This window comes from Manacus candei, unplaced genomic scaffold (genome assembly GCF_025592945.1).
Source record: "Manacus candei isolate 608988 ecotype Guabito, Panama unplaced genomic scaffold, ASM2559294v1 h1tg000050l, whole genome shotgun sequence".
In the NCBI taxonomy this organism is placed as follows: Eukaryota; Metazoa; Chordata; class Aves; order Passeriformes; family Pipridae; genus Manacus; species Manacus candei.
In genome coordinates, this window is record NW_026138098.1 from 2,200,697 (window position 1) to 2,228,500 (window position 27,804).

A 27,804-nucleotide genomic window follows, 5' to 3' on the forward strand; every position below is an offset into this window, starting at 1 on the left:
ATGATGCTTTGGGGTCTGCTCTTAGTCTGGGTAATAAGTAAAACAGAAGGCTGCAAAGATCAGTCAGTTTTCAGTCCAGCAAAGGTTTCAGTCTGGGAATCAAATGCTGTAATGCTGCAATTTATTGCTTGGTATTTAGGTTGTTATTGTTCTGTTTGTTCATTCTGTTTTGTAGCTGTTTCCTTGGCTCTAGCTCTGAATGGTGTCTGCACAAATACAATTAAATTAATAGTGGGAAGGTAAGTCTTGTCACGTTATAAATGATAGCTTTAAATATTAAGATGAATGGAGACAGGTTGACAACTACAATACATCTTAATAAATAGTTGGCTGCTGTTCCAAAAGGTGTGGGGATGGAATAGGCCCCTGAGAGGTTGTTTTTTATGTGGTGCAGGTGTTGTACAGCTCCATTCTGTGACATCCCACTGGGGCAGGAATCCATGCCCTCGTGTTTTGTTATTTTTTTGAAGATCTGGCAGATCCAGACAGGTGAGGAGTTTGAAAGGAACGGTGTGAGCTGAAAACAGTCCATTAAATTGGCAACACAGAAGGGAAGAGTCACAGCATGTGGGAGCTGAGATGCCAGTGCCCCTTGTCTGATTAAGTGGAAATCAGTTGTGTCTCTGTGTAACTCAGTGCCTACATTTTGTGAGAAGCATGTTAGTGAGTGTGGGGTTTCCAGGAGACACCAACATCCACCCTGAAGTTAAGCAATAAATGAACTCCCAGACAGACCTTTCTTTTAAACATAAATTTGAAGGACGGGCTCAGAAAAATATAGCAAACAAAACTCCCTGAAAACTGATTTTTAAGGTATTTTTTGGCTCTTTATCAAATTTTGAATAATTTCAGCTGAAAAATATATATTTGACTTGAATTCATAGATGATTTAAGAGTCCATTGCTGCTTTTGTTGTTGACCTCTTTTGCAGCATTGAGGGAGCAGTATTTGGTTTCTGATGAACCCTCTCTGCTATGGTATTGATGCCCTGACAGTAATGGTATTTGGGGCTTTTATTTTAAGAGTGTTCTTGAAATCATTCAGAATCCATTTTGCTCATTTTGCCTGCACCCCAAGCCAGCTGGTGGCTCTCTCATCTTGTCTCTGAATCTGTGATTATTCCCTTTACTTCTCTGGGGGGTTTATTGGCTCAGGATCGGGATGACAACAGTCAAACCAGCTCAGAGCTGGGTCACAAGAAACTCAGAGGTTTGTTTAATGCACTTAGTCAGCATCAAGGCTGGCATTAGAATTTGGTGGTTGTTCTGGTGCCAGCCTTGTAGCCTCAGTTGTAGTCCTGGATGTGTTGGCAAGACTTGTGAGAATTTGTGAGTCATTCCATTGCCTGGCTCTGTCACTGGGGTGCTGTGCAAGGTTGATCACCAGGCAAGAGCAGCCCTGCATGGGTGTTTTTAGAGACAGCTCCCACTGTCATGCTGTGCTGGAAGCTTCCCTGTGAGAGCCTGCAGGCCAACAATGTGACCTTGAGTTGACAGACATGGTTTAGTGGTGGATTTGGCAGGGTTAGGTTTGCTCTTGAACTCCGGGGTCTTCAGGGTCTTTTTCAACCCAAATGACTCTGTGATTTCTGTTACTGTGTTAGAGCTGGAGGGAATGAACTCTGTATGTAATGAGCAGTAAATGTGATAATCACTTTGAGGTTTATCTGTTACTACAGCTTTTATATTTTTAATATCCATGGTGTTTTTTGTAGACCGCGTCCCGATTTCTTTTACCGCTGCTTTCCAGATGGAGTCATGAACTCGGAAATGCACTGCACAGGTGATCCAGATCTGGTGTCTGAAGGCAGAAAAAGCTTTCCCAGTATCCACTCTTCCTGTAAGTTCATTTAAATACAGTACCTCTTCTGTAAAAAGCTGTCCTTTCTGTGCTTTGGAGTTGCTCTTCTGCTGTTCGATAATTCACCTGATTTTGGCTGGAGGGGTCTGCACTTCTGACTTTGCTCTCCACTCTCAGAAATTTCCTTCTGGAAATGAGTTGTGAGCCTTTCTTGCCTTGAGAACCACCTGACTTCATTGGGAGCCCCAGCAGGACTGTCAGTAGAGTGAAACCCTGTTCAAGGTTACAGAACACAGTGGGATCCTGAGGGGTGTCTGTTCCCCAGTGCAGACCCCTGAATGCAACCTTTGTCTACAGAGTACATATTTATTTTGTTCTATTCCACTGAGGTAGGAAGCAGGACATTACTTGTCACTTTTGGCTTTGAGGTGCTCCTCAGTTTAGGTCTGATGGTTTGATCACTTATTCCCAATTTATCCTTTATCCTGACAGACATTTAGGTGGCCTCATAAAAACCTGTCTGTCTGATTTAATCAGTTGTATTAACTTAGATGTTTGCAAAGGTTCCTTCCTCTGTCTTAAAGAGTTTACTTCCAGCATGTTTCATGTCAACTGTCTGATAAAACTTCTTTTCATCAGTAAAATAACTTGATTACTGTGAGGTTGGTTGGGTTCTTTGGCCAGGATTGTTTGTTGCCTTCTGGTGTTCTGTTGCTGAGAACTGTATCTATGGAATTTGTTTTTCTGATCTTTTTTCAAAGTAGTAACTTCAAATTGCCTAATTGTGCAGAACTATATTATGAACAAGTTGGGTAATGAGATGAAGGAAACTGTGAGTTAATCTTGATTCCTTTTTCTTGTTTGAGTGCTAGAAATGGATAAGAGAGCAATAAATGTTTGTGGATTAGCTTTATAGTTCTAAACCACAAACCAACTTAGCTGTCTCAAATTTTGTTTGTAAGCTTTGATTACATTAAAAGGACAATATCAACTGCAGCTGCTTGAACTGCTCAGCTGTTTGAAGACTGATGTTGTAATACCTAAATCTCTGACAAGCCTTAAAATCCACACATATTTTAGTCTCATAACAGAGAAGGAAACCTTTAATTTGTCTTTAATTTGTCAGTCTGGCAGTGCTAACCCCTGCTCCTCCTGTGCAGCAAAATTATTTACATAACCAGGATTGTCAGTATTATTGTATCAAGAATAGTTTATAGTTGTGATCATACATTTAGTTTCTTGCTGTTTCCTCATCCCCACTAGATTAAAGATTGAAAAGGGAAAAAAATATGATGGAAAGTATGCAATTATCTCACCTTCCCAGACCTATGGAGCAATGAGGATGTTTGGGATATAACAGTTCATGTGTGTAAATTTTTCCATAATTCTGCATTTTCTTATCTCAGTCTTATAAAGCTGTCCCTCCTGTCTTCTTAACATGTAGGTGTTTTTAAACTGTCCTGTCATCAAGTCAGTCCAAAATTTTTTTCATGGCTCCTTTCTCCTCCCTTCAGCATAAGATTGCCACTACATCAAATGCAGGAGTTTGATTCTTCACATTTGTCATCCGTTCTCTGTGTGTGGTGGAATTCATGAAAAAGCATCAAAAAATATATATTTTTTTTTTTTGGTTTCTGTTACTGTTTGAGGGATTTTTTTTTTCTATTTTCATGACTGCAGAAATGTAAGTGGGGAGGATGAGAGCTGACATAAACTATAATACCTCTCTTGGAATGATAGTTCCAAGTAGTCCACTGCAGTTTGGTGTTTCCTACTTGAACACATGAGGAAAATAAATCACCAGTAAGAGCTGCTGGGCAGCTCATAAAGCAAAGTTAGAGGCTTCAGTCAAGAGCCATTTTCATCTTCAAAGCATTTTCTCTCGAGGCATTTCTTGGATAGGCTGTCAATCAAATGCTTTGTTATACCAGAATCTAAACCCTCATCCATGCAAAATGAGGCCCTTACCAGGAAAGTCTGGGGTGCTGTGAATGCTGTGCTGTGAGGATGGGACACAGGGATGTGTGTGGGGAGTGACAACACTGATGCTCTCAGATGGCCTGACCTGACCCTGGGTACTCCTTAAAAATGTTGTGAACTACTTGTTACCACTTGGAGAGTCACAGAATCATAGAGTCACAGAATCAACTGGGTTGGAAGATCATCAAGTCCAGCCCTTGATCCAACCCCGCCGTGGTTCCCAGCCCATGGCACTGATGCCACATCCAGTCTGTCCTTAAACACCTCCAGGGATGGAGAATCCCCCCCTTCCCTGGGCAGCCCATTCCAATGGCTGATCACCCTCTCTGGAAAGAATTCCTTCCTAATATCCAACCTAACCCTCCCCTGGCACAGCTGCAGACCCAGCCCTCTTGTCTTGCTGATCATTGCCTGGGAAAAAGCCCGACCCCCCCCTGGCTCCCCGCTCCTGTCAGGGAGTTGCAGAGTGAGGAGGTCTCCCCTGAGCCTCCTCTTCTCCAGGCTGAGCCCCCCCAGCTCCCTCAGCCTCTCCTCACAGCACTTGTGCTCCAGTCCCTTCACCTTTGCCCTGAAGGAGGGAGTGTTCTCCTTATTGGAGCACAGATGATTTTCTTGGCTTCCTCTCCCCGTGCCAAGGAGTGCACAGAAGAGAAATCAAAAAAGTGCATGGAGCACTCACTCCTGTTTTGATGCCAGCTGTAATTCCCTAAGCTTTTAACTGTGATGATTTTGGCTTAGAATATGAACCCAGATCATCCTTCCAAGTTGGTGACTCCAGGTTTTGGGTACAGAGCTCTAACTCAGAGGAGCAAAGACCTGACCTGTCGCATTTAAACTGAAACTTTGACCTGGATTTCACCTGTAAAATGAGGGCAGACAACCAGTAGCAAGCAAAAATGTGCTGCTAAAGTAGTATGTGTTTATGTTATAGTTTAATGAATGAGTCTTGAGTTATTGCCAAAACCAGGACAACTTCATGGTTAGATCAGACCTTAAATATTTGTTTATGTTCACATGTTTCTAGAACAGTAAGGAGACCAAAAATTAAAGGAACTAGACAGCATATTGTCAGAGAAAGGGTGTATCCAGAGACCTGTTTCATACCTCAGGTCAATAAGGAAGAGACCATTCTGATGTAAATATAGATTTGCAACAGCTGCAACCCCCCCAGTGTGGTTTTCTGATCTGTTTGCCCTGTAAACAGTCTCTGAATGGCTTCTCTCCTGAAGTTTTTTTAGAAAAAATGTAGCAACTCAGCAATACAGAATTGCTTCGAATATTGTTCAGTAAAATGGGCTGTTCAGGTTAAAAGAAAAAACCAAACTCCTAGCCAGGCAGAGATCTTCTGAGCTGCCATCTCTGTAGTAGTGAAGTCCCTGTACAAGCAACTGTGGGTAAATAATAGTAGCACAACACATTTTATTTAGAAACACCAAAAATCCTGTGGGAATGAAATGCCAAATTCTTGACCCTGTTTTGCTTTCTTAGAGGAAGTGATTAATTTATCATGATAAAACTCCCTTTAGGCTTTTATTCTGCTCACAGATTGCAATTGCCAGTCTTGGCTTCAGCTTTGTTTAGTGCCTATTTTTAAATGTGTTATTTCTGAATTGGTCAGAACTATTTCAGCTATATTTTTCAGTTAAGGGGTTGCTGCCTTAGATAAGAGGAAGCTGCATGAGACTGGTTTTGATACCTTTGTACCAAAGGAAAAAATAGTGGCTTGATGAGAGTTTAATTTAACCTCCTTGGAGCCTGTGCTGCTTATTATTTGTCTCTTCTCCTTTTCCTGGCTGCCACTGAGAAGAGTTGGGATGAATTTCCCCCAGTAAAGGGCTTTGCAGTTCCCTGTGTTGAACTTCAGGAGACCCCAGAAAGAAAGATCCCAGTTGGTATGAATGGATTTCACATCAAATGACTGGAAACCCAACTCGATAAAAAATTAATCACTTGAAAAACACAGTGGCTGCAGAGATAATTGAACTTAAAATTTCCTGTTGGATAGGAGAGATTTATGGGGGGAAAAAAATCAACTAAAAATGAGCATTTTCTGTGTAAAAGTGCTAGCAGCCAAATAAATAAAATAGTTGTGATTTTATTTTTGTAGCTGCAATTTAATTACCTAAATTAGTTTGAAAAGTTTACTTTTCCCTAAATTGTGCCATTGATTTTTTTTTTTTTTTAAAAAGAAAGCTTTATCGATTCTAGAGATTTCTTTTTACATGGAAAAAAAAAAGTAGAGTTTTGAAGAAATTATTTTGTGGTAACATCTCAATTTTGTTTGTACAGTTCCAGAGTGAATGTTAACACAGAACTATACAAGAGCTCTTATTTCTTGTGTGGGTGTTTTTGTCTTTCTTCTTCGTGTTATTGCCTCAAAGAGGTTTGTAGTGATTACTGTTTAATATAGCTGAAAAAATCAGAGAATTTAATTATAAATCTGAAATGAAGAATGTAATCAGTGTGGGGACAATAACAGTGGTATGTTATGTTATATGTTTTTTAATTACCTCCTTGATGAATGAGGGTGTCTTGGTCCACTTGAGAAAATAATGGCCTTTTAAAAGAAAATTATTTTCTCTGCCTTTCGAGTCTAGTTTAGTCTTATCTCACAGCCCTCACAGATAAGATGCTAAATAATATGTAAAAACCCAACTATTATATATTGTTGACCCCATTTTCCTAAGGAATTTTTGTTTTCCAAAGAAACAGTTCCCGTCACTGTTTATTTTTTAATAAATGGCACTTTTTATACTATTAAGATCTAGGTAGTGATATGTCAGTGCAATTGCAGCTGAAGTTTGCAGTGGCCAGATTGTCATGGTTTTAAGTGGTTGTAACATCCTGAAGAATTGATTTTCCCCCAGTTTCATTGTTCAGGATGAGCCTTTGCAGGTATAAACTCGTCACAAATCGAAGTAAACATCCATTTCCAGCATAATCTTGCTCTGCTCAAAAAAACTGCGCCAGGACTGCACTGCCTGAAGAACTCTAATCTATTGATAGTGAGAATTACTACATCAAAGAAGTTTTCAGCAAATAGGGTTAATGGGAGCAGTGGTCTGGGAATTAGGTTCTTAACACCTACTGTGCACTTTAATAGGCTGCCAGTGGAGCATGTTACACATTGTAGATTCTGTTTGTATTAAAAAGAGGATGTGCACTTTATAAGAGTAGTGGTGGCCTAAGAAAGGAAGTACAAACAGCAGTAGGAAAAAAGTAATTAGTTACCCTTTTCTTCTGGCATAATAAATGGGATTAGATCTTCAGGCCGGTCCTGAAGAGTAATTTCCTGCTCTCAGTAGCCAGATTCCATTATGAATAACAGCAAGAACTGCTCATTCTGTTGTAGCAAGCTTAAATGTATATAAGGAAATTTTTTGTTTCGAGTTCCCTCATCCTTTCTCTGAATAAAGACAGAGGAATCCCAGCTGATTTTTTTCACCTCAAAAATGTTTCTTCCTTATGAGAAAAGTCCACTCCCAAATCCTACAGATATTCCTGCTCTGCCTTTCCCCCTCAACACTGACATATTTCCCACAAGTGGACTTTCTAAGTTGGCTTCTTAGGACTGCTCTTTATTAAGGCTCTTCACAGAACACAAAGTCTCTGCTAGAAAACCAGCAGTCCTGTTGGTGTTTGGATTTGCTGGTTGTCACTGAAATTAGGTGGCAGTGGGAGAAATGACCATGGACATCATCAGCCTCATCCCTTGCCTTGTCCAGGAATGGCACTTTACCCAACTTTAGAGCCAGTTCCCTTATCCAGAAGAGAGAAGGTGGATGCTGAATGTCTCTTCTTCATCCTTTTCCCAAGAATCAACAGTTAATTCCCACAAGCTCTCACTAGTTTAAGCATAAACTGGCTCAGGAGCCAGGTTTTCAAGCAGCTATAATGCACATTGTGATAAACAAGGTGGCTGTTTCTCTGGCTATTTTCTTCTATGGAAAGATAGAGCCATGCAGGTATGTTATCCATCTTTGCCAGTGCTTGCCACTTATCTGTGTGAGAATTTACCAAAGGTGGGAAGAAAGGCCCTTATCCTTCCCTCATTTCCTCTGCAGACAGTAGGCTTGCTGCCAAGCCAGGTAAGAGCTCTTTGCCCCTCACCAGCACCCAGCCTTCTTCATTAAAGTGTCTAAAACAGATGAAGGATGAGGTGTTACAGGTCTCTGCTCTCTAGAAAAATTCATCAGACCTTCTTGAAGAAAAGCTGAGAGTAAAATGTTATTTAGCAATACTAAAGACTGCATGAAAAATCAGAATTATGTCAGTTAAGCCTGTTGCTTTCTTGGTCTCAGGACTGAGATTTGCTGTTTTACAATCCACTGTAATTTGTGATTCACACAGAATACCAAAGAGGGATCTATGTGTAGTCTTCATTTTGTTTGTTTGTTTGTTTTTCCTAATCTGGAGGCCAAACCATGCAGGAAGAGTAGAGTGAGACTTCAGAGGAGAGGAAGCAAAAACATGGAATCATCTTAAATCCTGAGTCATTAGTGAGGAATACAGTGAATGACTCTGTGGGTCAGCATGGTTCTTCAAAAGCTGGAGAGGTGAAGTTAAAGAAAGTGAACTGGAAATATGAGTAAATCTCTGAGTTTAACTTCAAGAAACCAGTTTTTCCAGCAGTTACTGCTGTTCCTTGGTTATTATAGCTGTTCAAATTGCTTTCATTTGTGTAGGGAAGAAGCTTAATTACCTCAGTCTTATTTTTCCTTTTCTTTTGCCTGTCTTCAACTTTTTAAGCTGAGTTTAAGGTATATGCTTGATTTCCCAGCCTGCAGAAGACTTCGTGGTGAAGCTGTAGACTTCAGCTGTATCTAAAGATCAGATCATTGTTCTTCTGCCTGACCTTTTCAGTTAAAAGGACTTGGAGTCACACCAGAGATCTAAAGATCAATTTTCATCTGCCAACTGCAGTGACAGCTCTTCTCTGCAGTGAAATGGGGCAGAAAGCTCGAGTCTGATTGGAAAATGGATGGCTGGTAACTCAGAGGAGGCTGGCACATCAGGCTCTGACCATTTTTGGGGAAGAAGCACTGGCAAATATTGAGATTCCTTGAAATTCCCGTTGCAGCACAGCACTGACACACATCACACTCCAGGATCCATTCTGTGTGGGTTTGTGTGGCATTTCTGTATAAAAACAACGCAAATGTAGAGATGTTTCTAAATCAGGTGTGGTTTTAGCTCTTCCTTAGTGATGTCTTTCAGGCTGGAATATTCTTTAAAGTGGATCACCTCAACAGTGGGCTGACTGAGGCAGCACTTGGGGGGTAGGACAGGCTTGGATGAGAAGCAGGTAAATAGCCCAAGTAAATTGGCTTAGTTGCATGTTCATTGCATTCACTGCATAAACACGTTTCTTTGCTCTCTTCCAACTTTAATTTCAGGTCAAGGAAGGATATCCCTTTATCCTTCTCTGCAAAGAGGAGATCAGAGAATTGTAGGACTGGTCAGAATTCCTGTTTTGAGAACCAGAAGCTGATATTTGTGTGGGAATTTGCCCCAGTCCCTTCAGCTGTGAAACATTTTGATCAGTAAGGACTCCCAAAAGCAATCCTTGCTCTTCATCTTGGTAGGGCAGTTTTTTCACATCTGTGGAGACATAAATCAGAATATGTATGAGAGCATTCTGGCTAGACTGGAGCTGCTTGGAAGTAAATCCAACCATCCTGTTTCCAAGGGGACTTTAAAACTCCACAGGGTTGTCACCTTCATGAGCTGGGGTGGGTGATCCGTCTCCAAATGCTACTTGCTGCCTCAAAACCCTTTTGAGCAGCAAGAGTGATAGAGCTGACTCATGTAAGATCATGTTCTGATGAAAGAAATGAAATGAAAGGACAAGGGAACTCCAAAGAAAAAAATTCCTTATATACATTTAAGCTTGCTACAACAGAATGAGCAGTTATTGCTGTTATTCATAATGGAATAACCCTGAGTCAATCCAGAATTATTTCAATAAAAACAAGAGTACCAAGTGCAATTCTGCTGTAAGCCCAAGAAAAATAGATCAATAAAAAGCCTTGAAATGGAATGATAAAGTTAAAATGCTGGGCACCTTTCTTTAGAGGTGGCTGACTGATTTATCAAATGGCAGAAATCTCAGTCACAATGTTTTCTGAAAACATTAATTTAAGTCTCTTGAAAACAAGGGGATATTAAAAGTGTCTTGAGATAAAAGCTATGAGATAAATACAGGAAATCAAGTATGTTATTTATGCCAGAAAGAAAAAGAAATCTGCAGAAAACCTCATTTGGATTTTGCTATTACTGTCACTTCTACATGGAAATCACAATCTATTATAGGTAAGTAAATAGGTAATTTTTTTCCCCACTTCCTTCTGCAGAGGAGTGAGCAAATAATGTTCAGTGTTTCATCTAATGAAACCTACAGGAAAAATATCTATGCAAAATATTTTTATAACTAATACAGCTTTGTTGCAATCCGTGGATTTGTCTGGTGATTTGAGACTTTTGGTTTGTCTTTGTTTCAGTCTGAACTAAGACAGTGGGTTTAGAAGTCTTTCAGTCTGGGGTTCCTGCACTTTGTTTAAGCAACTAGGAACTTTTGGAGAATGGTTCTGTTGGAAGTTTCTGGTTGTGTTGAAAGGCAGTGCAAGTTGGATTTGTGGATGAAACTGCCAGTGGATAATAGCGCGGGAGGTCTTAAAAAAATTACTTGCAGGGGAGCTGGGGGAAAGGAAAAAAATCTTTGGATTATTTTACTGAGGGAATTAATCAGAAAATAGAAATCAGAATGGTTGACCAGCTGTTTATGTTATCATAGCATTTCCACAGACACTGGGGACTAAATATGATTTAATATGACCGGTGAGTCATAATAAATCGTATTTTTAAAAGTATCTGAATATCACTGAATATTTAATGCATCACTTGCTCAGCCATGCAAGAAGTTGTCTATCATATGATAAGCCAGTTTATTCTTTACTGTATTAGCCTGTCTTTGCTGATATCCCTGGGATCCAGTGACAGGACATGTGGGAATGATTCAAAGCTGTGCCAGGGAAGGTTCTGACTGGAAGCAGGTCCTTATCAACAGGATAATAATAACTAAAATAAATTTAAAAATAAATAAAATAAATAATAAATTTGCTTTAACTTTTGGTCAGCCCTGCAGTGGTCAGGCAGTTGGACTAGATGATAATTGCGGGTTCCTTCCAACTGAAATATTCTGTTATTTTTTATTCTGTTCTCCACGTTCCCTGCTCTGGAAATGTTCATGACTTGCTTGAAGTCAATAAGTTTATGTGGGTGAACACAGCAAGATCCTGTCTGGAAAAATGGAACTACTGGTTGATGTAAATAACAAAATGGTCAACAGGTAATGGTTAAAAGATATTTATTTGTGCTATCAAGCAATAGAATATAATATCACTTTCTGGTGTTGTTTAGTGTGGCAGGGAGGCTGGAATCTGGGTGAAAACAGAGTATCACTGTGTTCAGAGAATGCCTCTTTGCAGTAGGGCAGGTGATGAGCAGGAGTTAAATATGAGAAGCAGGATTACAATTTGGATATGAATATTCATGGCTCTGCCCTTGATGCTGTTACCAAAAAATGTTCTATGGTATACCTTGGAAATGTGTATTTATCTCTGACAGTTTTAGTCCTCAGAACTCGTTCACATCCCCATGTCTGCATTTTTTTGGATGTGTCCTGTTCCTCCTAGGAAAACTCTGCTTATTTAGGCAGAAAGAATTCTAAAGATTACTGCTTGATTAGGTTTCTATCTTTTGGGAGAAGAAGCGAAACCTCTTGATTTTTTTTTCTATTTTTAATTTTCTTTTCTTTCTCTAAACCAGTCATAAAGTCCCTGACAGTCAACCCAGGGGTCTCCTTGGTGTGAGTTGTCATTTTAGGCAGGAAAAAACCACTGCAACAGTTCTTAAAACAACCCAGCCCCTTTGCTGTTGACTGGCTGATTGGCTAATATTTTATTTTCTCTTTATCTTGGCAGTTGACTGCTCCACTCAGTGTTGTGTTCCCCCTGAGGAGTTGTCTCCTCTGGTGATATCAAAGCTGATTATGCAGTTCATGCTCACACCAGATTTGCTTGATGAAGCACTAATTAAATGAGTGTAGTATTTGTGGTGTTTCTTGCTGTGCCACTAAAAAGAATAAAGCTGATTGGGAAATATTATATCATCAGAGTGAGGGGACAGGTAGTTCCTCCTCCCCTTTTCCACTAAATAATTAAAATTAGTCAGCTGTAAAAATGAAAATATTTTTACATTTTTAAAAGCCATTAATTTGTTTGAAAAATTAGAATTATGTGCTTCGGAGTGAAGAAATTACTGAATTTCAATAGAATTGTTTGCTATCCTGAGATAATTCATACAAAATATTACTTCAGTACATGTAATTATAGTTGGGTATCTAAATTTGAACTGTTAATTATCTTTAGCTAGCAGTTTCATGGAGGATAATCATACTTCCTTCAGTTGAAAGTGAGGATTTTAAGTAACAAATGAGCTACAAGCCACAGGTTTTTGGCAGTAATTGCTGCTACTCCCCTATTTTCAAGATAAATCTCTTAATTAACAGCTGCATGGCACCGTCTCACTGAGATGATTCACCCTTTTATAAAAGAATCCAGGGAAATAAGAAACGGATTTCTTAGATAGGCAAAGAAAAAATAAAATAAAATCTCCTGTGGGGCTTATTGGGTTGTTAATTCAAACTCTGAGGAGCTGAATTAAGAAACACAGCCAGGAATGGTTGTGTTTAATGCTTTTACCTGCTCTATGACATGTTTACCTCTCAGTCCTCAAGAACAAGGGCTGTTGGAATTCATGAGGGGCTTGTGGGATGATCTCCTTGGAGTTCAGTTTTCCTTGTCCCTTGTCCTGTCACTGTGCCTGGATTTAAGGCCTCTCTCCTTCCTTTTTTATAAGCTCCCTTAAGATACTGCAGGGCTGTAATGAGGTCTCCCCAGAGCCTTCTCTTCATGCTGAGCAACCCCAGTTATTCAACACAACAGTGCTTTTTTTATGCTGTTATATGCCTGGATATTTTCTCCTCTTTCTTTACATGATTAAAGAGATTAATCCCAGGTGTGCTGTGTACTCCAGAATGGAGAGCAACTTCAGTTTTGCTGTCTTCAGGGGATCTAGACTGAATTGAAAATGCCCAACTTTAGAGTCCCTTATTCTCTCCAGAGAGTTTTTTAGAAGTTTGGAGCCCAGCATTGAGTTCAGTGACAGAATAATGTCACTGTGCAGCCACTCACCCCTTGGTGTCCTGCTTTACTTTGATACCTGAGGTGTAGTTGAAGAAAACTTCAAATAATTTACATTTTTTTCCTCCCCAAGCTCTTCTTCTTTACCTAAAACCCCCAGTGATAAGTTCCTTTTGCAGATGGTGGGTAGATCAGGCTTCATTGCTCTGCATTTTGCAGTGTTGCAGGAATAAATAACATTTTGCTGTGTCTCACAGCATGAAAAGAGAAGCAGAGATCTCCTGTATAACTCTTACTGCTCTGGCTGTGCATGGTCTTGGGGTTTCCCTGGTTTATTCTGGAAGTTTTCTTGGTAGCAATGAGATGCACCCCAAGACCACTTCAGGTATTTCAGGTAAAATGAAGTATCTTGAAAAGTGTATTAAAAATATATCAGAAAATAACCTAAAAAATGTTCACAAGAATTCACTGGGACAGTCCTGCAAAAACAACCTGATGACTAACACTCTTGCTTTTCAGATAATATAGGTCTGTTTTTGTTCTAACCCATCTCTGTCTCCAATAACTCTTTTTTGTTTCCCAAATAAACCCCTGCATACATTTGTATTTCGTGATGGGCTTTTCATGTTGCTTCTGCTGAACTGTCTTTCTTTGTGAAGAGAAATTAATAAAGCTGAGCCAAAGGGAAGGTGATTGACTGTCCCACTTGGAAAAAAAACCAAGAAAATTATTTTGCCTGTGATAATAAGCTCAAAACACATTCTTTGGGAATTGTACTTCTATAAAATGCTCTTTGAGTTGAATTTCAGCATTAAAATTTATGCCCTCATTTGGTATCATACTTTTTCCTTCAAGAAAGATAAATAGTTCAGTTCTTTGAACAGTGTGAGACTGAAAACATTTGCCAGCAGCCCCAGCTACAGGAATTACCCAGTAGGCTGCTGTGCAATTCCAGAGATGAATAGCATGTGTTTGCACTTGGAAAATATGGAGTAATCACTGCAAGTCTAAAGCATTACAGACAAAGAGATGGATCATTTTGTCTGATTCTTATACAGGCCATTTGAATGGTTGCTTTGCAGTTTTATAATGTGATGCCACTTAAGTAAGCTGAGGGTTTTTTTTTCTTCAGCTCAAAAACTGCTTAGTGGAAAAAAAGACATTTATTGTGTGCTTAGCAAAGCATCCATTAAAACTTGAGAAGCTGAAGATCCTCGTGGGGTAGTTTAATTTTCACAAAACACTCACAAAAGTGATTACTTTTTTTAAAATGAATAATTTACTTGAGGTGCTTTAGATCAGATTCTTGTTCACAGTTTCTCACTTTCTGCATTTTAACTTGCTGATTGTTTGGTCTGTACAGATCTCACCTGGACCCCTTGTCTGGAGAGAATCAATGTCAGGGTGGGGCCTGCAGTGTCTCCAGATGCTTTTTTTTAAAAAAGAATATGATAAAACAGCCTGAACAATTGATTCTAATGTAGTTTTATTTACTCCAATAATCACAATGCCCAAGAGGGAGCAGTTTTTTACATACCACAAGTAGCAATATGGTATATTCTTTTATCTCCTTTAAGTTACTTCATAGCACCTATTCCTGTAAGACTTAAACTTTTCCTTTTCATTCCAAAATTCCCTTTATCTCTGTTAATTTCTTAAGAAACCATAGCTGGCTTATTTAGAGAGAACAGTTCAATGACAGTTCACAAAATATACAGCATTTTGTCAAGCCCTGGCTTTTCTTAGGAGAAGTTTTCCTCTGTCCAGCAGCTTGTGGTGTCAGGACTTTTGATTTGAGTTAGCTACACTAATGGTTTAAAATATCTCATTTCCCTTTACTATATGTTTGAGTCATTCCTTTCTCCTCTTTCACAACTTCAGATAACTTAAATATTTGTGTCTGGAATTTGCACCAACATCTATGTTGTGTAAAAATTGTTTTAAACTAAATCAGACTGATTTTCTCATTTCCTTTTGTGTCAATGTCTCCAAAGAGACCTGGTTGGCATTTTATGTTGTGGTCTTGCCTCCTTTCTATAAACAGAGTCTTAATTTCTTTCTGGAAGAAACCATCTTAGAACTATTTCTGTAGATGAAGAGCTTTGCTTTGCTGCATCTTTGGAATCTTCTTATGCAAAGTGATAATTTTTATTATGGCACCATGTAATAATTTAGGGCATTTGATATGTGTGTGTGTGCATTTGCATTTCCTTGGTGATATAGTGAGATACTGACTTCAGCTTTTAGAAAAAGGACTCATATATATTCTACTAATTGCCCAATTCTTCAGGGTAAATAGCACCTTTAAGCCCAGGATTCTTGAAGAGTGAATTTTTGCATCTCTGCAGATGTTAGTTCCATGGCCACAAGCTGGAGCATCATTATATTACTTTTTTCCATCTTATATTAGGTGTAAATTCTCCTAGGGGAGTGGTTGTGAGTTTCTTCCTGAATTTTGGTTCAGAGGAACACATCAGGCATCTAAGACAAAATCCTCCTTTTTGTCTTGTGCAAGTCTCCTGAACTTCCATATTCCTTCCTGAGCACCTCCTCCTCCTGGAAATGTGGCAGATCCTGATTAAAAAAAACACAAATTCTGGGGATTTTTTGTGGTGGTTTTTTTTTTTTAAATATTACTAGATTTTCTCTAAAGCCCCTTTAGCTAAATCTGCTGCTACTGAAAACTGCTGATAAAATTGCCTGGTAAATGCTGGTAACCCTGAATATGAGTGTGTGAACTGAACACCTAGTTTATAGTTTGGGCAGTATTTCTGTAAGCCCTCTAAATTGCAAGGCAATATAGAATTGCCTGCAAATGAAACCACAGAGCAATTGATTCTTCTGCCTGGGAGTGCTGTCTTCAGATTTTAATTCTGAAGATCTAAAAATATAATAATAACCTGAGATGAAAAATGGAAACACAAAGACAAAAGTAATTCTTGAGAAGAAGTATTTGAAAGTATTCATTTGATAGTGCATATCCAAGGCAGATTGCATTTGGGTCACTCCATTTACTCAACTGGAAGATGGAATGATGCAAAAAATCCTGTCTTTGCAGTCTCAGGTGAGTTTAGATGTGTTTCTGATTCCAGAGGTCTGCAGAATGGGCAACCCCTGTGTCTGCTCCCACAGATGTGAATGTGTTTTATTAGCCATCCAAAAAACCCCACCCCAAAACCAACCCTGTAAAGAACTGCAGATTTTTTGATACAAAAGACAAGGCCACAAAAATCACCTGGTGCAACAGGAAGAGCACAGGCAAGAGCAGAATTGTTTTTTTGTCATGGGTAATATAACACATGTGAGAGGCACAAGAAGAAATGTTAATTTGTTGGTTTAGGTCAGTCTACACTGGGTACTAACAGTTGGAGAGGATGTTTGGAAAAGGAGGGGGGGTATTCCAATTTTCTGAGCTGTCTTAGTGTCATAAATTAATTTTTTTCATGGTGGGTATGGCCTGGAGCTTTGACTGTGCACCTCACAGCCTTTTTCTGTGCATGACATGCTACTTTTAGGAAAATACATTAATTTCAAGAATTCTTTGAAATGTCAGAAGAAATTATTTCTTCTTGTTCAACAGCCTGAAAGGCAGAGCAGCTTTGCACAGCTCTCAAAGGTCTGTACACGGGAAGGTGGCCCAGTCTGCAAGAAATCTTTTATTTATTCAGGATTGTTAACATTTCAAAGTTTGCCTCCCACCGTCTTCTGACAAATATGGAATCAGCAGTGCTTGAAAAAGCATCTAGAAAGCAACATATTGGTGTGCTGGTTTGATGATTAATCTGCATTCTGTCTGGCTCCACCACAGCCAGGCAGGGCAGGGATTTATTTGGGTGTTTGAAGATGAAATGCAAATCTTTAGTAGTTGCATCCAGGCCGTGGAATGCAAACCTGGGAAAGCACTCTGGTGTACTGGCAGCTAAAAATGACCCTCCCATGGATTTATCAGCAGAACACAAAGGGGTTGCTTTACCCACCTGACATTTGGGAACCTGAGGTGAAGGTTTCTATCAGATTAGAAAGAAAGATTTATATCTGACTCAGCACTGATAGTGGTTTTACCATTACATTGGCTGAAAGCAGAACCAGAACAGAATTATATATTATGTATTATGAATGTCACCTATTACCCCTTATAGAGTTCCTCAGATATAACAAAGATAAAAACTATAGTCACAAAAAAAAAAAAAAAGATTTCAAATGGTTGGATAAATATGCCACCTGTTACTTCTTATAGAGTTGCTTAGATATCACAAAGATTGAAAGTATAAAGGTAATCAGAAAAAAAAATATTTCAAATTCTTTGTGATAAATATTTATGATTTTGCTCTCTGTGGTTTGTGTGCTCACGTTCTAATTTTTGATCTCTGCAGTCAAAAGCAAAACTGAGTATGAAATTTGTCATTGTGATTGAAGAAAAGAGATGTGTCTCACATGTTCAGCTGCAGCACTAATTTTCCTACAGAAAAAAAGATTCAAATGTTTGGTTCTTTCAAGAAATAGAAATGCATATTAAAAAATAATAATAATAAAAAAAATCTGTCCAGTATCTCTCTGGAAGGTGAGGAGCCACAGCAAGGAAGAAGTTCAGTACAGAAACTTGGGGCCTGAGTTCTCTCATCACTGCCAGTTGTGCATGTTCTATAGAAACAGGTTAATGGAACCTAAAAAATCTCATTTAAATGTAATTCAATTACAGTACAAACTGTCTGAATCTTTTTCTGCTTCGAACCTTGACGTTTTTGAATAGGTCTGAAATCAGGAAAGATGTGCTGAAAGTTGAAGCCTGAAAAAGCTTTTGTGACTGGAGTTAAAAAATTTGCTTAAACGTTTCATTTAGTGTGCAAATAAAATTGGGCATTCTTTTCACAGCTGATGTCTCCCCCAGAGGAAGAGGGCAAATTGCTGAAGGGGAAAAAGAAATAAATTAAATTTCTCTTGCGTAGGTGAATGTCTGGAGGTACCACAGGGTTTGCAGACGTGTCAGACGATGTGAAAGCTGAGTGTGGAGGAGAAGAAAGTCAATTTGCTTTGCAGTGTTCACTTGCCTGGTTGCTTGCATTGCTGCACTGATGACACCCCTGCTGTGGAGAATATAAGGATGTCCTGGATCTTGTGGAAAATGTATCTTTTCCCATTCAGCCCCTCAAAAATGGGGTTTTGTTAAAGGTTGTAAGGTCGTGATTGCTTTGTTGAAAAACTAAACAAAGCAAGAAGGCAATTTACTGCATCCTCTTAAAATACTAAGTTATAACAGCATCATTGATATGGTTACATGGGAATCATCATTTAAATCATGAAGCTCCCTCAGTTTTTTGCAGATGGGTCTTCTCAACTTTATTACCACCCTGGAATGTCCAACCCTTCTCTGCAGCAGAGGAACCCTGCTGTCAGACCTTAAAGGACCTTGAGGGTCAGTATTGTGCTGTGATAAAAAACAAACCCTGTAGTGATGTGTTTTTGCTTTATCAGTTGCATTTTCAGGCCTTGGCTTTACCACCTTCTACCTGGCTGGGAAGCTGCACTGCTTCACCGAGAGCGGCCGGGGCAAGAGCTGGAGGCTCTGTGCAGCCATCCTGCCCCTCTACTGTGCCATGATGATTGCCCTCTCACGGATGTGTGATTACAAACATCACTGGCAAGGTGAGCCAGGGTTTTTTCCAGCTTTTTTTTTTTCAAATTCTCTGCGTGTTTCTTTGATTTTATTTCATTTTTTTTTAATTACATCAAGACGGTGGTGGGTGGATGCTGAGGTTTCCTAGAGAGGTTGAGTTAACCAACACTGACCTTCAAAGCCTCAGGTCTCTGCCACAGCCCCCTCTCTTCCCTCACAGCAGTCACTTCCCAGATTAAGTGTATTTGTCACAAAAAGACTGTTGTCTCAGCCCTTTAAAATTCAGGTGTGAGACAGAACTGATGTAGAAGACTGTGGAGGTCAGTGAGCTGTCACAATCCCAGGGGAGGCAGAAAACTGGAATCCTTTATTGGGTTCACAACTTCATATTTAAAGGGCTCAAGGTTTACATTTTCAACAGGGGGCTTGCATACTCTTTCTGTTACAAGAGGGAGCTTTTCAGAGATGAGGTAAGGGAAAAACCAGGTTTGACAAATTTTGGGGTCTTAGGAATTACTTCTCACGGGAAAAACCCACTTTAACTTGGGGGATTTTATAGGGGGGGGACAGGTAACACAAAAGGAGAGATAAAACAGGTCTTCTGCATAGGTTGATCAAATCAGGGTTTGGTCTCTCTGGCTTGGGCAGGGCATGTGATAACATCATGCAAAGAGTCTCTTCCATTGTGCTGGAGGAGGCAGGAAGAATCCACAGGATGAAGTTACTAAAAAGGATTTTTCCCCAGCTTCTTTGACTCAAGGTTTTCTGTTTAAACCTAGCAGTTTCTTTTCTCATATCTAAAATTTGGAATCCAACAGAAGACTGCCATTTATTAGTTACACACTTATATTACTGAGGTACAATTCAGAAAACACTGCCATCTCTTCTTTCTTCTGCCATTTCTTGACCCTCTTTATTGCCATCTTTGTACCTTCCCACCAAAGCCACTCTGTCACTGCTCTCCTCAGATGGACAGAAGAGAAAAAATACAATGAGAGGTTCATGGGTTCAGATAGTTCAGGGGGGATCACTCAGCCACTACCAGCATGGGCAGAACAGACTTGACTTGGGGAAACTAGTTCAATTTATTACCAATCAAATCAGGATAATAAGAAATAAAAGAAAATCTTAAAGGCACCTTCCCCCTCTGCCTTTTTCCTGGCTGGGATCAACTTCACTCCCAATTTCTCTCCTTCATGCCCTCCAGTGGCACAGAGGGATGGGGGTGGGTGATTTCCAGGGAAAAAGACCCCTTCAGTTTAAAATCCATACATTTTATAGTTTCACAAAATCCCCACCCTTTTCAGATAACCTTAATATATTCATTTTTGCCTAAAAATGTTTTTTTTTTCTCTGAAAAGGGGCTTTCCCTTCTTTCCAATTGGCCACTGGACATCCTCTCTCAAAAATGGTGGATCTTCCTTTGTTCTTAGCCCAAAGAGAAACCCCCATGTACAAAATTCTCACATGGCCCCGAAAGATTTTAATTTTTAGGAATTTTTATATTTCCCTCATCTGGCTGAAAAAGTCCCTGATACCCAGTCCCAGTGTGGGACTTGAATATCTTACAACTTCGTGATACACCTATAAAAATCCATATTTTTATTTCTTATAACACTGGGCTGGTTTGGGCTGCCTGTTAAAGAGAAGGGGAGCCATGTAAATGAATGGGAAGAGGATGTACAGGTTTACTCTCCAGTTTTGGACACATGTTTCCAGCGTGTCCTGTCTCTTGCCAAGAGTAAGAATTATTTATGTAGCGAAACATTGGCTGTGAGGAGGGTTATTATGGCTGGTTTATACACCACAGAGGAAAAGTACACCCAGGGGGTTGTGCCTGTTGCTCATCACAGCTGCTGGTGTTTTGTCTTTGAATTTTAAGGAGATGGAGCTGGAAACTCAGCTCTTCCTGAAGAGCAGTGCTGGCAGACATTATCCTGCAGGTCACCTGTGTTTTTGCCTGAAAAGAACTGTGTTCTCGAGGGAGGGAATAGTTCACTCTGGAATACACAGCACACAACCTCAGGCCTTGACTTCTCTGCTCAGCAGAGTCAGCTAATTGTGTTAAATTATTTATGGTGCCTCTGTGCTGGAGCCTTTTCTGAGCTGTGGGGAATGAGAAAGGACCATCAGTTTAATGTCCAAGGCTGAGCACACTGTAGGTGAAAGATGGAGTGGAGAATCCTTATATTAAAAAGCCATTGAGTGGGCTCAGAAGGTTAATATTATGAGAACTTTATGAGCTCTTTTCAGTTTGGCTGAAGAAAGTAATATTCCAGACCTTAGTGTTGATATTGGTGAATATTAGGATATTTCATTGTGAATCCAGAATGAATTGACTGCTTTTTAGTCCCTAAATCTCTCTGTAGACTTCTGATTCTGGAAATGTTAGTTTACTCATGGAATAAGCAGAAATAATGTTAAATGTTCTTTTTCCTTTATGGGAAAAACAAACAAACAAAAAAACCCCCCAAAACCAAAACAAAAACCCAAACAAACAAAACAACAAGAGTAATTTATGGCTTCCATGAGCTCAAACAAAGACAGAATTGTTGTCTTCAAAAACAGGAGTCAAAATAGCTGCTTGTGTGTTTGCTCCTCACCCCCAGACAAGGTCGGTAAGCGAGAAATCTTTGGCATAACTCATTTATGAATCTGTATTACTGTGGTGCCCAAACTGAGGCCCTGAGTTGCATAATTTGCATGTAAATGTTTTGAAAGAAATAAAATCCGGGCAAGTTCGCAGCAAGTCTTAAAATACCAGGGAACTTGTAGAGGACTGGCAAAAATGTGGTGTTTCTCCATGATTAAAAATAGTAATCATAGGCTTGACTTTATTGCTAAGCAAAATAAAAAACCAGCTGGAACAATATTCAGTCAATCACAGCTAAAGCAGAGTAATCTGAGAATTGCACCCAACACAGGTTTATAGAAAATTAATCTTGTCACAATAACTAAATTTTTTGCAAGTTGATTGATGCTGAAACAGTGAAAAATGTTGCCCTGGGTACCTTCTGTACCATGACAGTTTGATAGGGACAGGCTGAATGGTACAAAATCAGCCTCTGTGTGCATAGGGCAAGATTCCATCTGCTTCCAAATACTGTGTACACACAATCACCTTTTAAAATCTTGCTTGAACCTCTATTACATCTGTTTCTGATAGATTTGTTATGTCCTTTTGTGTGTAGAAGGATTAGAAGGGATCTCCTCTTACTCAACCGTGACTTATAAACACATTTCTTAAATTTATCCATCTCAGCATTAAATTTTTCATGTTTTCTGGCCCTAGCTATTCCTGTTAAAAGAAATCTCACTTCTCTGATGAGAAAAAAAATACAAACCATTTGTCACCCACTGAAAATTGAACCTTGTTCTAATGCCTTTGTTCTAATATATATCAGACTGACAAGCTAGGGAATTTAATCTTTATTTAACGGCTTTAGACAAAAATAATTTGTATTGATTTAGCCTTCTTTGTCACTAAACTCAATGATTCACCATTTTTATTACGCTGTGGTTTCTTTGTAATTGAAAGGATGGAAACACAGGTACACACAGGTGATATGGTGCTTAGTAAGTCTGGTTAAAATAAAATGTGCTGCCAACTCATATTCCAGGCGTTGCCTCTTGTTCATTTCCATTTATTGTTTGTGCTCAATCTGAGGCTTTCAAAGACAGGCTGTATTTCCAGTGAAATTCTCCTCTGGTTGTTTGGAAATAAAACACAAGATCAGAGGAGTATTTTAGTAAGAGGCAGAACCTGACAGCAGAAGGAATCTTCTTACACTTCAGGTGCTATTCTGTTTCTATAGAAAACTTAAAATTACCTGTGTGAGAGAGCTGCAAATATCTCATACAATGGCCTTGTTTTGTCTTATTTTATTTTGGGTTGTTTTGAAAGGAGTATGGGACAGTAAAAAGCATCAAAAGAAAGATATTCAGAAGGTGTTAAGTCAGTTCACAGGCATGTCAATCTTTGACTTTTCAGGTGCTTTTAGTGGGAATTCACCCAGCCTGAAGTGGTTGTTGAGAGCTGTCTTTCCCAGGGGCCTTGCAGGAGCTGCAGGAGAAATGAATTGCTGTAGCTCCAGTGGCCTGGAGGGAGAGAATTTTCCACTTCCATCCTGCCTGCTGCCTGGAGAATTCCCCCTGGAATACAAACAGTCAGGAGCAGATCTGGCACTTTGACTGCCTTTTTTCCTGGGGGTGCTTGGGCAGGGCACAGCCTGTGGTCAGTGCAGTAGGTTGGGGGGGACCTGTGAGCAGGAGAGCTCTGGGTGGCAAACAGCCCAGGACAGCTGTGTTGCCATGGATGGAAAACCTGGCTGTGGGCACTCTAACTGATGGCACACTGGAAGAAGATCCATGGGTTGCCATCCCCCAAATGTTGGTCAGCAGTGCTCTGGAGCATCATGGGTGTTTAATGCCCCGTGGAGGCCACTCTGTTCCCTCTGTTCATCTCCCAAAACACAGCCAACCACCTACATTTGGGGTATTCAAAACACTGGAGATGTCCCCACAAAGCACTGATTTTATGTGTCCTGTGTGACTGTGGTATTTGGCTCCAAATTCTTTGTGAAAAAGTTCCCATTTTCTGGGTTGAACACTTCCACGTCAAGCAAATGTCTTCTGTTTACAGCTGTCACTTCTGGCTGACCTTTCCACGGTAACATGTTTCTGCTTTTGTTGCTCTTTTTGTCTAGATGCTTTCGTTGGAGGGATCATCGGCCTCATTTTTGCTTATATTTGCTACAGACAGCACTACCCCCCTCTGGGTAACACAGCTTGTCATAAATCTTACGTCAGCCTGCTAGATCAGAACTCTGTGAAGAAAGAAGAGCGACCGACAGCAGACAATGCTACTGGGCTGCCTCTGGAGGGAATAACTGAAGGTCCCGTATGACTTTGAGAAATGTGCAGAATGAACTCTTAGCCTTCTCACATTTCCTCCAAACTGGTCTCTTAACAGTGTTTCTTACTGTGCTTTTTTTGTTTTTTTTCTTTTGTTTCTTTCCTTTTTCTAAAGAGAAGTTTAAATATTTTATTTTTGATGCCATAATACCATCGTACTTTCGAAGTTAATTTTTCGGTTCGTATTGGCTTGTTGTTGAATCACCTGTTTTCAGTCTACTGCAAACAGATAGACTACTTGAGGGAAGGGGAGAGAATTACAAACACTCCCATATGGAGAATGGTTAAGAGAGTAATTTTAAGGAGATGGGGTTGAGGATATAGTAGATCTGGAAACAGATTTTTCTGAAGTACTGACTCATCTTCTACAAAGTTCTGGTCGTCTTCAGCACTCATTGATTTTGATGGGTGGTGAGAACACACAGCACTTTCCACCAGGTGTTCAGCATCTGTTGGGGCCAGCCATTTCTTCATATAATTTGATAATTTAGGGCATCATCCTTATGTTTATCTTGTTGCCTTCTATCATAAAAAAAAATAATCTCCATATGTTGGCAAAACTTAGCATTAATTGCCAAGTTTTGACAAGGTCATTCTGAGCTCCTAATGATAAAACAGATGAAAGGTATGAAGGGTTAAATGTTTGAAGAGCCAGGCTTAGTGCATTAGTAGTTCTTCAGGATGATTGTCACATTCAAGAAATTCCATGCTGTTCAAATTATCAACTTACAGTAACATATATATTCATAGGATGGACTAGAAATTTGGTATTACATCATCAGCAATTTTTTGAGAGCTCATGTAATTACTGTTACCATCCAAACAAATTGAAAGAAAAGAGCAACAAGCTGAAGTCTTTAAAACAAATGTTTAAAAAAAATCCTAAATCTGAGAGAATAAGGAAACACAGAGTTTCCTGTGAACCTGGTGTGCCATGTTCATCCTTGTGTGGTGACTCACTGCAGCATTGGTGACCTGAAGAAATGCAGAGATTTTCATTTGTGACTTTGAATGCTCGTGGTGGTTTCCAGCACTGTCACATGTCCAGAGGAAGGCTGGAGACAGTTTTCTGCTAGTCCCATTCCACATTTGCAGCTCATCGTGGTGTTTGGGAAGGCTGGCTTGGTACCTGGATTCCAACTCAACAAATCAAACTGCTGGTGGTGTGGAGAAGGTTCATAAGTGTGGGGCTTGAGTTAATAATTTATTATTAGCAGGGTTCTGGTGTGATATGTGTATGCACTATGCAGCACACATCACATTCCTGTGAAATGATGTACCTTTGGATGGCAGAATGTCAGATTCCAGATTTTTTTTTCCTTAGGTATCCTGTGAAAAAGCAGGCAAATGTTCCAGCCCACATCTTGGCACTTGGAGCTGCTGGTTAAAGAGATCAAGAGAATGTTGGCCAACGACCATTCTTACGGTGCTTTAGACTGGAGGAGACTGCTGCCATAACCCTAATTTATGTGTTCCTCTTGGAATATGCATTGGCCTTGTAGGCATTTTGTGATTCAGACAGCTCAGTGTCTTTATGTAAGGCTTGCCATTTACTTTTCTCAAAGCTAAGCTTTGTAGATTTTTTTTTTTTTGAGAAGAGCTACTTCCTGATTGGCAACACTTGAATTTTTATAGAAAGCAAGTAAATTAGAGTCCCTTTAAAAGGAAACATAATAATTGTGTACAAGAGGATGCAACCTTGCTATGTATAAACTTATATGATATTTGGAAATAACTATAAATAGGAAGTGACATCAGGGAACAGAATGTACCAGGCACGAACCCAGAAGTGTTCTGTAGAAATCAGGCCTGATCTGCTTTAAAACTGATACCAGTTTGACTCTGCCAGTGAGAGGTGGGATGTTTTACTGGCAGTTACAGAATTCTGAACCCTACAGCAGAGACATTACCCAAACATAGCTGTGGGTTTGCTGGTGAATACAAATTCCCCAAACCAGCAGCAGCAAAGCCAAGTTATTCAGCATTTGCACTGGATTTAACAGAACACTCCTTTAGTGTAATTCAGGTCTTTAATTCTAGAAACCCACACAGCCTAGTGGAGGTGTAATCTTTCTATGAAGGTTTTAACCCATCCTATGGAATTCTGTGACAGATATAATTTTCTGTAGCTTCACCTGTGAGGATTAAAGAAAGCCCTGGAGGGAGGGGAAGGCTCAGCCATCAGCTTTTTCTTTCAGCAGGAACCCTAAGTCTTCCAGGTTATATGCAAATATTAAAAAAAACAAACACCCTTAAATCAAATTAGAAGTTTAATACTGATGCATAGAGCATTTTGCATGTTTTTATATAGATCTGGCTTATTCTCAGAATTGAGTGGGGCCTCCTAATTGTGCTGTACACATTCCCAGTGTTTTAATGGCTTGTGATACAAACAAGCTGTCTTCTTTGGGATGGGGAAAGCTTATACAGCCCTCAGATGAGTGGTGAATGTTAAAAGATTGGATATGAAGTGTAACACAGCATAAAAACTTAAATTGCAAGAGTAATTGGTGGACTTGGAAAAGCAGTAAAGAATAACACGTTTTAATGGGAATAATTAAATTGAAAGTCATAAAATAGACGATGTAAAAGCTTTGATTAAAATGTAATTAAAATTATGGAGGACTTAATGGAATGAAACTTGTGGAGGGATCTGTGGGTGCCATAATCACCAGTGCAAAGTCAGCATAGGGAAGGCATTTTTGTGGATCAGTGTATTTTAATCTCATGCTTTCTCAGTGTGAAGGAAATGTAATGTTGTAATGCACCAATAAAACAACACATGAATGTGGGTTTGTACATCTGTGTGTCACCGTTTTTTTGAGAAGAATAGAAGTTAGCAAGTTATTTTCATTAATAAACCACGTAGAGTATTACAAAAAAACCCCAAGCCCTAAAGTGACTGTGTTATTGATAAGCAGCAAACTGATGCCATTGAAATGGGACAGCATTCCTCCTTTAACCAAAATATGCTCTTCAGCTTTCCTCCAGGAAAAGGTAGAGTGTAAGCCTGCAAGGTTGAAATTTTGGAATATTTAACCAGGTATTGTGTTAGGAAGGAGTTGGAGCATTTATACTGATTCATTCAGATTTTGTTGTGTGCAGTCCAGTCTGATTTGGCCCTCTGGATTTTTTTTTCCCCAATGCACAGAACCAGTTATTTCTATTTAATGTGAAATAGAACCTCATTTTCTTTCTTCCCATGGCAAAAAGTACTTTGTTATGGATTGTGAAAAAAACAGATGAAAAAGCCTCACTTTTGTTTTATGGTACTAAAATTCTGATGACTTCAGTCAACTGCTCTGGATCACTGAGCATATCACATCCTGTAGGTGGAATAAAACCTTCACACAGTTTTTGCTCACACTCTTACATTTTTAGGGGTATAATTAGCAAAATATTGCAACTAATTTGTCTGCAGTTTGTGCTTTGCCAGCTGAGACAGGCACAGTGAAAGCAAAATAATATCAATATTGATCATTGGTAACTGTGCATTCAGTAGGATTGGTTATCTTTAGAGAATCTTTAGAGAATGCTGTAAAATAAATTTTGAGGCTATGCTAATATGCTTTCATGTTTCAAATGCACACAATGCATTCAAAATGAACAAAATTATATAAGAAACACCAGTATAGCTAGTGCATTGGACACAATGTAAAGATCAGTTAGAAATAGTTCCACATGAGTTAATTTAATTGACTCTACTTCAGATAGTTAAAGCACCTACTAGGGTTTTATTCCCATAGCTTAAAGTGCATTTTAAAATTACTAAACACGACCATGTTGCTGAACAGTTAGGATTAGCACCCACAGGCATAACCTGAAGTCCTATTTCTTCTTATTCTTACCCATTTTACAAGATATATACCCATCTACTATCTTAGAGTACACTCCAGACTCATCTGATAAGCAGAATGTCTACATTTCTGTCCTAAGAGGCTAAAATTAAATTAGAAGTTTCCACTAGGATGCACCCAGTTTAATACAGTTTATTATATAGAGAACTCCTGTTCTACAGGTGTGCAAATCATTCCCTGCTCAGGAACTTGCTCTGAACAGAGAAGAAACATTATCATTTTGCCATTAAATTGAAACTTAACTGTATAAAAGTAAAATGACAAGACTAGGTGGATAACTCCTGATACACTGAATTGAACTGGGATTCCTTTTAGAGATGCTTGGCATGCTGACTGAATGCTACAGGGTTTTTGCTTAAACTTGCAGAAATAGCCCCAAAAATCAGCATACAGACCATTCAGAGCAGACTAGGACTCTGTTTGGACCCAGACAACT

The 27,804-nt window shown here is 39.4% G+C and overlaps 1 protein-coding gene across 3 annotated transcripts in view; it reads left to right on the forward strand.

Moving 5' to 3' along the window:
- Window positions 1-26,310, forward strand: part of PLPP4 (phospholipid phosphatase 4) — a 51,545-nt gene extending 25,235 nt beyond the window's left edge. Inside the window, exons 4-8 of one of the 3 annotated variants that reach the window (XM_051800422.1) lie at window positions 176-239; window positions 1,715-1,839; window positions 18,456-18,626; window positions 23,304-23,492; window positions 24,836-26,310. In XM_051800422.1, the coding sequence (XP_051656382.1) occupies window positions 176-239; window positions 1,715-1,839; window positions 18,456-18,626; window positions 23,304-23,492; window positions 24,836-24,846 (560 nt within the window). In that variant the 3' untranslated portion in view covers window positions 24,847-26,310. Of the gene's footprint in view, window positions 1-175; window positions 240-1,714; window positions 1,840-18,455; window positions 18,627-23,303 lie in introns of those variants that run through there. The other 2 variants (XM_051800423.1, XM_051800424.1) reach the window with 2 other exon arrangements.
- The last annotated feature ends 1,494 nt before the right edge of the window (window positions 26,311-27,804 follow it).